This window comes from Microcaecilia unicolor, chromosome 5, assembly GCF_901765095.1.
Source record: "Microcaecilia unicolor chromosome 5, aMicUni1.1, whole genome shotgun sequence".
Taxonomy (NCBI): Eukaryota; Metazoa; Chordata; class Amphibia; order Gymnophiona; family Siphonopidae; genus Microcaecilia; species Microcaecilia unicolor.
This window is the reverse complement of record NC_044035.1, coordinates 42,925,817-42,938,965: the sequence shown is the minus strand read 5'-3', so window position 1 is coordinate 42,938,965 and position 13,149 is coordinate 42,925,817. Positions and strand designations below refer to the sequence as shown.

The window sequence follows — 13,149 nt, the reverse complement described above, 5'->3', positions numbered from 1 at the left end:
ACAAAGCACTGCTGGCAGGGAAAGGAAGATGGCAGCATCAAGGGACATGGCATGATGACAGGTGTCAGGATGGACCAGTACTGTCATCAAATTTGTCATCAGCCACATACATTGCCATCATGGTTCTTCCACCATGAGTTGGCAAAACATACATGCTAAGTCAATAGTTCCCATGACAGCATGACCAGGCTTAGGCCTACGATGGAAACCTGGTGCCATCAGACGTGATGGCAGCCATTTCGATAGAGGAGTCACAATAGGCAGGAGTGAGTGGGGATATGGCTTGTTTGTGGGGGTAGGGGGAGGGAGTAGGGGAGCCCACAGCACTTTAGGCTGTTACCGGAAGTTACCAGGCACTGGCAAACATTCAATGCCGGTGCCTGGTTAGGTAACCGAGCAAAAATTGGTCTGCTTTTTTTTTTTTTTTTGCGGTCCTGTTTGCCCAGTTAGCTATGCGGGCACTGGCACTATCACCAGTACCCACATAACTCTCAGCTCCTCCCCGACTCCACCCTTGGACTGCCCCTTCTCTTACCCGGGATTCGATATAGCACTTAAATTACTGTGAATATCAAGCCCATAATTTAAAAAAACAAGAATACACTTTAAATTTTACAAATTGAGAATTTTTGAATTGCAGAACTTAAAAGTGATCTGAACTCCTCTGTGATGGGCTTTTCGTCCTTCCCCTCCCAATGGTTTAACTGGCTCCACAAGATCTGATAGATTATTCATGCCTGAGCACACGATCTCACTCAGCTATGCCTGAATGGTATGGAAGTATCACAGAAAATATTCAGGTCACTCAGATGAACTCTATATTGCGATTACAGTAACCTGTCCCCAGCAGACCAGTGAAGAACTAGCCTCAATATCTCAAACAGCACATGAGTATAATAATCTTATACAATGCCCTTGTCCAAAGCACCTTGCAAGTTATAGTTTATTGCATTTACTATACTGCTCTAGCTGGAGAGCGGTTTACAAATTAAAAAATATCAAATTACAGAAACATAAAAGAAATAGAACAATAATAATTGGATAACACACCAAACACACAAGGGGGGGGGGGGGGGGGTAAGAGTCAGACAGCATAGTAAAAGTGAGGAGAGCTGGACTGCAGTTATGACCTCAGAAAACTATCCTCATAGGCCTGGGGGAAAAGCCAAGGTTTTAGTTCACTTTTAAACTGTTTAAAAGAAAGATTACTAGGAAGAGATAACGGTAGCCCATTCCAAACAAAAGGTGCAAGAAAAAAGAAAGCAGACCATCTAGAGGATTCAAGTTAAGAAAATCTGGGACCAGGGAGAACCAAGCAGTAGTCATTCAAAGATTGCAGAAGCCTAGCCGTGAGTATGGAATGGTGAGACAGGACAAATAGTCGGGAGCACCTATCCGAAAAGCCTTAAATGTAAGAGTTACATAGTACATGGCTATTTTCCCTCCCTCAGAAGGATGAAAAACTGCGTTAACCACAGCACAGTTTAAAGCTTGCAAAGGTCTCTGCACAGTGTGATGGGGAGACACCAGAAGTACTGCTCCACCTAATACCTTGAACTTCAGCAGTTCTGATGTGGCTGAGGGCTGAAGTGATATTTCCTGGCAGAGATCAATATCTTCCAGGCTTATGACATGGAGTGTGTAGCAGAGTCAGCAAAACAGGAAAACCAAAAGGAATGACAGAAGCACCTCTATCAGAAATTTCCTGAGGCTCCGGGTTTAGGTGATGACGTTTAAACAAACAACAAAAGGACCTGCAAGGCTGCAATCTGAGAGGAAGGGAGCAGTATAGAGTAGCCATTCCCAACCCAGTCTTGGGGCACACCTAGTCCCCTCAGGTTTTCAGGATATTCACAATGAATAAATATGTATGATTTGCAAGCCCTGCCTCAACAGCATGCAAATCTAACTCATGAATATTCAATGAGGATATCCTGAAAACACGATTGGACTAGGTGTGCTCCCAAGACTGGGTTGGGAATGGCTGATGAATGCCAACCCTAAAGTGGTTACCTGTCCTCCTGTGTTGCAATCTCTCTGCAGGTTTCTCCATCCCAGCCACAGTAGGGATCTCTGGCCAAAATGCAATCATAGCAGGAAACATATCTGTTACAAGTAGACAGTGGAAGCTGCAGTACCTCACTTTGAGCTCCAACATATATACTTTTCTAGAAAAAGAAAAAAAACAGCAATTAAAATCATGAAATCTATTACTCTTCCCTTTTATCTTGTTCATTTTTCTTTCATTCTTTACCCACCACCATACCAATTGTGAATGCTAATCTACTTTGTACTACTCAACAAAAATGAAAATTGGGTTGTGTTTGTAGATCCCATTGGGTCTGGTCACATGAAGTTACTATAGTGCCAGCCCCCTAGCAAACAAACTAGCAGTGCTGAAGGTGACCTTACATGAGGGCACCCCTCCATCACCAAGGCTGGCAAGGGTCATCATTTCTATTCAGGCAGCTCATTTAGGGAGGTAAGAGGATGACAGAAACAGCTGAGGGACACAAGAATGGATTTGATTTTCTTGGACTTCGCAAAGCTACTGACATAGAAGCCAACTTTTCAAAATGATTGGGGGTTCTCCATCTTGAAATCCTCAGACACTATCACGCTGAGGTCTCTTTTCATGTAGATCAGTCTCTCGCCGCCTATTGCATACAGCTCCTTTGGATTTTTTGTACCCCCAAATGCATTACCCTACATTTCTTCACATTAAAACTTAATTGCCAAGCATTAGCCCAAGGTTCTAATTTTTGTGGATCATTTCTCATGCATTCAACCTCCTCTGGGCTGCCAATCTTCATATAATCCTCAAAAATAATATTTTCCTTCTAACCCTCTGCAATATTGCTCACAAACATATTGAGCAGAATCAGCCCAAGACAGATCCCTGAGTCACTCCACTACTCGCCTTTCTATCTTTTAAGAAAATCCCATTTACCACCACCCTCTGTGCCTATCAACCAATATCTGATCCAGTTTACCACCTCAAGTTCTATCTTCAAAACACTCAATTTATGAGCCTCCTATGAGGTATAGTATCAAAGGCTTTGCTGAAATGTAAGTAGACCACATTTAGTGCATGCCTCCAACCAAGAAATCAATTGTATTTGTTTGACACAATTTGCTTATGGTAAAGATGTGATTTGCCTCAGATCTGGTAGCTCATTGGATTGTAGAAAGAAGACTATCCTTTCCTTTAACAGCATCTCCATTACTTTTCCTACCATTAAGGTAAGTCTCACTAGTCTGTAGTTTCCCACATTTTCACTGTTACTAGCTTTGTGGCATTTCTCTGGTCTTCAAGAATCTATTAAACACAACCTTTAGAGCAGTGGTTCTTAACCCAGTCCTCAGGGCATACCCAGCCAGCCGGGTTTTCAGGATACCTCCAATGAATATGAATTCTAACAATTCACTGAATCAATGACTATTTAACTTATCACAAGTTGTCTTTACTATCTATACAACATTACATATATTTATTAAAAACTTTCTAACTAAACTACCTGCTACTCAACTGAATAAATGCTGACACACAAGACACAAATCATATACAGTACACTCCATTTAAGTGCATGTCAAATAACCGCATGCTCTGTTTAACTGCATGCCGTACTTCGGTCCCGTTTTTGGCACCATCAATTTCTATGGGGACAAACTTCAGTTTAGCGCACCTCTGATAAGTGCAAGATTCGCTTATATGCATGTTTTAAGACCACTTCTCTGCAGGAAAGACTCCGCATAAGCCAGCGCACGGAATATGGAAGCCGATTGGCGCTTGACAACCAACAAGATTTCAAATTTACCACCCCTTTAATTGTCACAGGCAGAATAAGCAAAAGAATGTTGTTAGAGTGTACACTGGGATCGTCGTCGTCGCGGCGGAACTGTAAGACTTTAACACTGGCTGAACGAATAGAAGTTCTTAAAAAATTAGAAAACAAAGTCAAGCATCTATTGCTAAAGAATATGGTGTCAATCCCAGTCAAATTTCACTTGTCTTGAAGCAGAAAGACCAGCTTCTGGAAGACTGGCAAAATACTACAAATCCATATCGGAAACAAAAATGGGCAGAAAAAGTTGAGGAGGTAGAAGATGCTCTTCTTCGGTGGTTTTCTCGAGTCAGGAGCAGACAGTTTCCTGTCAGCGGTCCACTGCTTATGGAGAAAGCTAACCAGCTAGCTGAAAGTCTTGGACTAACTGAATTCAAAGGCACTGTTGAATGGTTGGAAAGATGGAAGGAGAGGAACAACATAAAAATCAAGAAACAGAATGGTGAGAAACAAGACGCTGATGACTTTGGTGCTGAAAATTGAGTTGTTTCAGTTCTTCCTACCATCTTGAACGAGTTTGCACCTTGTGACATTTTCAATGCAGACGAAAACGTTCTCTACTGGCGAGCGATTCCTGATGGAACACTTGCATTCAAACATGCCAAAACTACTGGAGGTAAAACATCGAAGGACCGACTGACGATCCTCCTTTGCTGCAATATGGATGGGAGTGAGAAGTTGGAACCCCTCGTCATTGAAAAGAGCAAACAGCCCCGTTGCTTTAAGAAAGTTAAACGACTTTCTGTGTCATACGAGGCTAACGCAAATTCATAGATGACGGGGGAAATTTGGAAGCAGTGGCTATGGACGTCCATAGGCACAGCTTGTCCTTGGACGTCCATAAAGGAAGTCCATAGGCACAGCTCGTGTTTTTTTTATATATAGTGAAGGACATCCATAAAGGACGTCCTTGGCATGTGCAGAGCAGCCAGCATAACGCTTGGCTGCTCTGCGCATGCTCGATCGGCCAACTGTTTAGTGATGGAATAGAGAATGCAAGTGAGCTACAACGAGCAGCTCATTTGCATTCCCTTTCCTTGATGCATTCCCGTTGCTTACCGATTCGCTAAGGAATCGGTAAGCAACGGGCATTAACGATTGTTTTAGTGCATCTTGGCCCTAGTTCCCCAGGTTTACAGCCCACTGCACCAACCACTAGGCTACTCCTCCACTTCTGAAAAGGAGGATTGTGACATTTCTTGAACTATATGGAATGCGAGACCTGAGGCAGCATGGCTTCACTAGTGGCAGGTCGTGTCAGACAAATCTGACTGTCTTCTTCGACTGGGTGACCAAACAGTTGGATGTGGGAGGGGCGCTTGGTGTAGTATACTTGGATTTCAGCAAAGCCTTTGACACGGTTCTGAACAGGTGACTGATAAATAAATTGAGTTCCCTCGGTGCGGGACCTAGAGCAACTGATTGGGTAAAAAATTGGTTGAATGGTAGGAGATAGAGGGTGGTGGTAAATGGAGCTTGCTCTGAAGAAAAGGAGGTCGTCAGTGGAGCACCGCAGGGATCGGTCCTAGGGCCGACTCTTTTTAACGTCTTTGTGTGAGATATTGCAGAAGGGCTGTCTGGTAAGGTTTGTCTCTTTGCGGATGATACTAAACTCTGCAAGAGGGTGGACACCATGGAGGGTGTGAATGACATGAGGAAGGACCTAGCGAAGCTAGAGGAATGGACCGATATTTGGCAACTAAGGTTTAATCCCCAAAAATGCAGGGTCATGCACTTGGGTTGCAAAAATCCAAGGGAACGGTACAGTATAGGGGGTGTAGTGCTTCAGTGTGCGAAGGAAGAGCGGGACTTGGGGGTGATTGTGTCTGACGACCTTAAAGATTTCAAACAGGTAGAAAAAGCGACTGCCAAAGCCAGAAGGATTGCTTGGGTGCATAAAGAGAGGCATGACCAGCAGGAAAAAGGAGGTGATAGTGCTGTTGTATTAAGTCTCTGGTGAGACCTCATTTGGAGTACTGCATGCAGTTCTGGAGACCGCACCTACGGAAAGATATAAACAGGATGGAGTCGGTCCAGAGGGCGGCTACGAAATTAGTAAGCGGTCTTGAATGCAAAAATTACAGGGACAGGCTTATGAACCTCAACATGTATAAGCTGGAAGAGAGGAGGGAGAGAGGAGACATGATAGAAAGGTTTAAATATCTCAAGGGCATTTATGTATAGGAAGAGAGCCTTTTTCAAATGAAGGAGAGCTCTGGAATGAGGAGGCATATGACAAAGTTAAGAGGGAATAGGCTTAGGAATAACCTAAGGAAATATTATTTCACAGAAAGGGTGGTGGAGGTGTGGAATGGCCTCCTGGTGGAGGTGGTGAAGTCGAGGACTGTTCCAGAATTTAAAAAGGCATGGGATAAGCATGTGGGATCACTTAGGAACAGGAAGAATTAAGGGTTACAGAGGATGGGCAGACTGGATGGGTCACATGGCCTTTATCTGCCATCATGTTTCTCATTGACTGTATTTATGCTTATATTTGGACATTTCATTATTATGTTGGTAACAAAATTGTAAGCTCTATGTCAAACTATACGTGCTGTACACTACTTTGGGTAGATCTCTTCATAAAAGCAGTTAATAAATACCAATACCTAAATAAAGGATGGACTAAAATGAACCTCATGAAACAAAAATGCACATCTCAAATACTTGCACAGCAACAGAAACATTTCTAGCCCACTGATTTCTTATCTTTGTTTGCAATGCAGGGAGGGAGACAATGGAAAAGAACAGGAACAACCCTGCCCCCCACTCATAATTTCATCATATTTGTATCCTCAGAACTCAAACTCTTAAACCAATCTCAGACAGTTAATAGCAGGCTCAGGGCTCCACTTATGCTACTGGTATTTTCCTGTAACTTTAGACATGATAAATGTGTGGTGAAAGTCCCATGTCCAGAGTGGTAGCCAGGGGCATAGCTAGATCGCCAATTCTGAGCACGCCTGGGTCCAACTTGGTGTGGTACTAGAACCCCACCCCCTCCCTGGCATCTCTCCCTCCTCTCCCCCAGGTGATGGGGGGTGTCTCTTAACTGCTAACTGCAGTCCCCCAACCCCCTAGTACCTTTTAAGCCCTTTAGCTCTTCACTGGCAGGGACTCATACCTGCTGCTTGCGCTGGCCCCAAGCCTCCCTTCTGACACAACTTCCTGGTACATGAAGAACTAAAGGACTTAAAAGGTACCATGGAGGATGGAGTGTTCGGTGAATGGAGAGTTGAGACTCCCCCTAAATCACTGGGGGGGAGGGAAGGATGGAGAGATGCTGGAAATGTTCAGCAGGTGGGGCTTGGGGATCCATGTCAGCCACATCACAGTTGTGCTGCTGCTGCTGCTGGTTGAGGCCTGAGTTCAAAGTGGGTGGGCCTGTGACCCCTGTGGCTATGCCACAGGTGGTAACTACAGTTTTTACTACCATCACTTTGGTAGAATTCAGCTGATCTTGCCTCCTTAAGGCTGATTTTGGTCTCTGGTATGCAGCCTGAAGTTGAGTGCTTAAGTCTATGCAGCATGTGCCCTTCCGTTCTCTCTTCCTCCTCTTCCAATATAACCCTATACTTATCTGTAAAGGATAATCCCTGGGACTTATCTCTAATTGCACAGGACTGCCAAGAGGGGCTCATGAAGAACTCAGATACACCTAGCTCCTCTTGGTCTGCTCCCTTCAACACAAGATGCTGAGAATTCACCCTTACTTTCTGACAGGATGTGGGTGGCTGCAGTTTATTCTAATCGTAGCCTTTTCTGGTACCAAAGGGCAGTAGGTGGCCCTGAACTGTAACACCATTTTACGGTCCATGCTAAGTAAATCTAACAGCACCTCCCTCTCCTCTCCCTACAACTCAAATATTAGCTCTGGAATGGGTAATCTCATTGCAAGCTAGGGCTTAATACAACTGGTATAAATATGGTAGGTTTTTATCAGGGAAGAGAGGAGAGTCATCTTTGCTGCCATCTGTTCCAACAATCAGGAATTTCAAGGTGAAAGGGGTTATTACAGTGCAAAGCTATGAACCAAGATAAGAGACAATAATTCTAACTGCCATGCCTCTGAGGACTGTTTACAGTGTGTGCAAAATCCACACACTGGATGGAAGAGACGATCCAATTATGTTTAATGATTACCTTATCAGTACAAACAATTTTTTTCCTGTGTCTGAAAACCTACCAAGTGAGTCACAAAATTCAGAAGTTGTATATTTTCCATACAATATTTCTGCTCTGGCAGTGCCATAGAAACTTAAAGGACTACTGCAGTGTTGTACACAACACATAAGAAACAGGATAAGAGGGAAAACATACAAAGCATGGCTCATGGAATGATTTCCAACACCTTTGCCTATGTAAAAATATATATCTATATATGGGTGTGGTGGGGAGGGAAGTTGGAGGTGGTATATATACACAATTGTGTGTCAGTTGCATTCCTCTGCATACTTGCATGTATGCTTATCATCAGGAGAGGTGAGGAGAAAGGAAGTCAGTTTGAAAGGTGCAATTCCTTAATCATTGTGTTACTGTGAATCAGTGTACTGTATGTATACTGCAGCTGTGAACTGCTTCTCCCATAGAAATGTATTTGGGCATTTTATTTATTGGGGGGGGGGGGGGGGGGAGTGATTCATTTCTCTTCCAACTCCCATTATATATAGGAACTTCACTTCTATAGCACAGAGCCTTCCTGCAGCTACAGCTGCCTTCCTGTGCTCCACCCTCACTGCCTTCCCATTGGCTGGACCCCACCTACAGTCCATGTGACTAAAACCGTCTTCCAGTGCTCCACCCCCACTGTCTTCTAATTGACTGGATCCTGTCTAGTGTTAGCACCTGGGCTCTGACCAATAAACAAACTGAATGTGCAAAAAAACAAGGTCTTGTGGTTCCAAAATCAGGGAGTTGAGGCCCCATAACCAATATCTTTGTCCAATGGTCAAAGCTTTACAGTTGAGTCTAAAAGCATAAAACCAGAGTAATAGGGGTTGTTAATATATGGCCTGGCTTTAAGGCTACCACTGGAATAGTGATGGCCAAAGCTATGCAGCCTAAAACAACTGAAAAAGTACTGACTAGGCCAAACAACAAGTAAATGATTTAATATTTGAGAATCTGCAAAAAGCAGGTCTGAACAATGAGTCCTGCCACAAATTGGTACAATTTTTAAATCAAATACAGCACCTGTAATGAAAGAATGATGGATCAGATGAATAAAATGGGGCTTATTATTTTTGTATAAAATGATACAGAGGTCATACAGAGTTCATAAGATGGTATGAAAAGTATTGCAACAGGGAGATGTGACACTGGTATCTCAACCGCAAGATAAGAAAAACAACTTGTTCCCAAAACATGCTGATAAGACCGCATGGGAAAGTATCATGTAAGAAATTGAGAGCAAGGTATCTCACCATGTACTTCTATGGAGAGGTTTGTGTATAAAAGAGGGGAGATTTTGCCTTAGTTTCGGAGTCCTCCCCAACGCTTCTCTCAGACGGCAGGGCGCTGTGCAGATGAACCCAGAATCTGTCTGATGTCTGTATTTGTATCAACTTGAAGACTTGTCTTAGGGTAAGGAATAAAATGTACCTATCTATTTAAACCTATCTCTGTCTCTATTTTTATTGATTCTATCTTCTCTTTACCTTACATTTAGCCTACAAGGTAGATCCCATACAAGTGACACTCAGTTTTGGACAGAAAGCAGTAGTTATGGGAATTAGTTTTCAATTACGGCTCCTAATGCCACCCCAGAACAGACCCCCTTGTGATTGGGTGACAATGGAGGTTAGAGAAACTATACAGAACCTGTTATATGAAATAAGTACCTTTAGTCCCCCAGTGTGAAAGGGGCAGAAAGAGGTCTTTAAGAAAGGGACATTTAAACAGGGTTTTGCTTGATTCTTCACTCACCTTCTCTTCCCATATTAACCAGCTATGGAAGAAAACACTATTCAAAACAAGACAGCTAAGTCTAGTCAGATCATTTTTCGACCAAAAAGCCTTTGCTACTAGTCCAAATGTTAGTCCTACTTCACGTATTACTGTAACGTTCTTTTTCTTGGTATTAAGTGTCAATATCAGAAAAAAGTACAAATCATACACAACACAGCTGCTAGACTAATATATAGATTGAATAGATCTACTACTGTTTCAACTCATCTTAACAAACTGCACTGGCTTCCCCATAGCAGAAAGACTCAGGTTCAAAGCTGCTTGTTTAGTTTGTTTGTTTGTTTGTTTTTTTAATCTTACAGGGTTTTCACTTCTGAACTGCTGATTAAGACCACTTTGCTACGTTTGGTCCAGTCTAACAGACTGAAAGAACAACTGATGCTAGCGTCACCATTTCAAAAGACAATTCGAAATGAGAAGATTATCAGCTCTCTATTGCCTGTACTTGGAGTTAAAATATAGAACTTTCTACCTATTACCATCAGAACAGAAAACAGCTACCTTAGCTTCAGGGCGAGGCTAAAAACCTCTCTCTTCCCAAAAACTGCTTCATTTACATTTTGTTACATTTGTATCCCACATTTTCCCACCTATTTGTAGGCTCACCACCAAAAAAGAAATAGTTTTAGACTACATTCACCTTTCGTTTGTTTTTTAAAATATATTTTATTGCAACAGTCAGATAAAACAACAACAGAGCAATACCAAATCGAAAATGAATGGTGTGCAAAATGAGTCTAGTAGCTACTGTCTAAGTAGTTGCAGGGTACAAGTGTAAAATCTTGCACCACAGCATTTCTTATCATCAGCTGTGAGAGACAGTGGGGACTGCTGTGCTGATAGATCCTAAGTTCAAAACAGGCCATTTCTTTCATATTGACAAACCATAGCTGCAGCTAGTGGTAGTGAATCTTCTGTCACCCAATATGACAGAATCAATTTCTTGATAAGCAAAAGAGCATTATAAAGGAAGTGGCACTGCGAGGCCAAGATGCCCAAAAGTAAAGAACAATAGGTTATCAAAATCTCAGAACCTAACAAACAGATCCCTATTCAGACACTTGGCCTTGCAGTCACACATGCAGAACAGAGATAGCCCCTCTTCAAATTCTTCTAAAATTAACCTGAAATCCTAAGAAGATAGGCTCTGCATACAGCATAATAATAGAAAAACAGAAAAACACGTGCAAAATAAGACAGCAGATGTAAATTCTCAAATTGGACATATTCCAAACACTAAAATGAAAATAAAATGATTTTTTCTACCTTTGTTTTCTGATGACTTAGTTTTTCTGATCCTGTTGGTCCCAGTCTCTGATTCTGCTGTTCTCTTAACTCTGTTTCCTGGGCTTCCTTTCCATTTATTTCTTTACTTTCCTCCTTTCTTCTTCATTTGTTGCCCTACATCCATAGGTAAAAGCGGGGTCCTCCGCGGACTTGACTGGAGAAGGTATAGAGTGGATCCAGCTTTTGCCTATTTTCTCCATCCATGTGTAGTTTTCCTCCTCTTTTCCCTTTCCCTCATCGCCATCAATAAGCATCTCCTTCCTCTTTCTTCCCTCCCCTCCATCCATATGCACCTTCTTCCTCTCTCTTCCCTCTCCTCCATCCATGTCCAGCATTTTTCCTCTACCCCCTCCATCCATGTTCAGCATTTCTCCTCTCTCTCCACCCCTCCATCCATGTTCATCTCACTTCCTCTCTCTTCCCTCCCCTCCATGTCCAGCATTTCTTCTCTCTCCCCTCCATTCATGTGCATTTCCTTCCTGTCTTCCCTCCCCTCCATCCATGTCCAGCATTTCTCCTCTCCCCCCTCCATCCATGTGTATCTCCTTCTCTGTCTTCCCTCCCCTCCATGTCCAGCATTTCTCCTCTCCCCTCCATCCATGTGCATCTACTTCCTCTGCCTTTCCTCCACTCCATGTTCAGCATTTCTCCTCTCTCCCCTCCCTCCATGTGCATCTCCTTCCTCTGTCTTCCCTTCCCTCCACCCATGTCCAGAATGTCTCCTCTCCCCTCCATCCATGTGCATCTTCTTCCTGTCTTCCCTCTCCTCAATCCATGTCCAGCATTTCTCCTGCCCTTCCCTCCATCCACATTCAGCAACTCTCCTCTCTCCCCTGCCCTCCCCCTCCTTGTCCAGCGATTTCTCCTCTCTCCCCTCCCCCATCCATGTCCAGTGATTCTCCTCTGCGCTCCCCTCCCATCCACGTCCAGCGATTTCTCCTCTCTCCCCTGCCCTCCCCTTCATGTCCAGCGATACTCCTCTGCCCTCCCATCCCATCCATGTCCAGTGACTCGCCCAAAACCCCTTGTCAGCCCCCCTGAGTTCCAGTTCTAACCCCAGCCCGACCTGCCTGCCCTCTTCTCCCACAACAGCCCTCCTTTTTAACTCAAGTCGACGGCAGTGAAAACAGCAGGCTCGCCTCCAGCCTTCCCTTCCCTCTCATTGTCCCGCCCTTGCAGACACAGGAAATTACATCAGAGGAGGGTGGGACACTGAGAGGGAAGGGAAGGCAAGGCTGGAGGCAAGCCTGCTGCTTTCACTGTTGCCGCGACTTGAGGTATGTTTTAAACACTGGGCAACAGGAAGGAAAAGAGGGCTGTTGTGGGAGAAGGGGGCGGGCAGGTCGGGCTGTGGTTGGCACTGGAACTTCTGATGCGTTCTGGTTGGGTGACGGGTCCCAAAATATTGGAGGTGCTCAAGCACCCACGGAGTCGGTGCCTATACTTAATATCCAGTCTCCTAAACCCCTATCTTACCCCATCTTTCACCCACTTCCTTAGCCCCCATTCCCATACTATTAGCCCTCATCTCCCCTCCATTGTATCTCATCACCCTATCAGTCCCCAGCTCCATCCTTTTCTCTCTTTCATTCCCTTGCATCCAAGGCCCTATACTCCATGCCCTTCCTTCCTCTTCCCCCCTTGCAAGGTCGTGTCACTACCCCCTCCCTCCTATCTTCCTTCCCTCCAAGGTCCGGTTTGCTTTCCCTCCCTCTCCCCTTCCACAAAGTCTGGTGTTGCTTTCCCTTCATAACACCCCACCCCCCCCCCAACGTCTGGTGTCGCTTTCCCTCCCCACAAGGTCTTGTGTCGCTTTCCCTCCCTCCCCCTCCCAAGTTCGGTGTCACTCTCCCAATCTTCCTGCCTCCCCTCCACAGGGTCGATGTCACTCTCCCTTCCTCCGTTTCCACAAGGTCTGGTGTTGCTCGCTCTCCCACCCCCCCTGCCGGAGGGAGAGTGAGCGAGCGACACCGGACTTGTAAGGAAGGGAGGGAGGATGGGTAAAAGGTAGGTGTCCACTATACCGCGGGTGTAGGGGTTATTACCGCTC

General features: G+C 44.4%; 1 protein-coding gene across 4 annotated transcripts in view; it reads right to left on the bottom strand.

The window, feature by feature from the left end:
• SEMA4G (semaphorin 4G) overlaps nucleotides 1-13,149 on the bottom strand; it is a 408,621-nt gene that overhangs the window by 17,402 nt on the left and 378,070 nt on the right. For all 4 annotated transcript variants that reach the window (XM_030202836.1, XM_030202840.1, XM_030202839.1 and 1 more), the window contains one exon: nucleotides 2,014-2,168. In XM_030202836.1, the coding sequence (XP_030058696.1) occupies nucleotides 2,014-2,168 (155 nt within the window). The remainder of the gene's footprint in view (nucleotides 1-2,013; nucleotides 2,169-13,149) is intronic.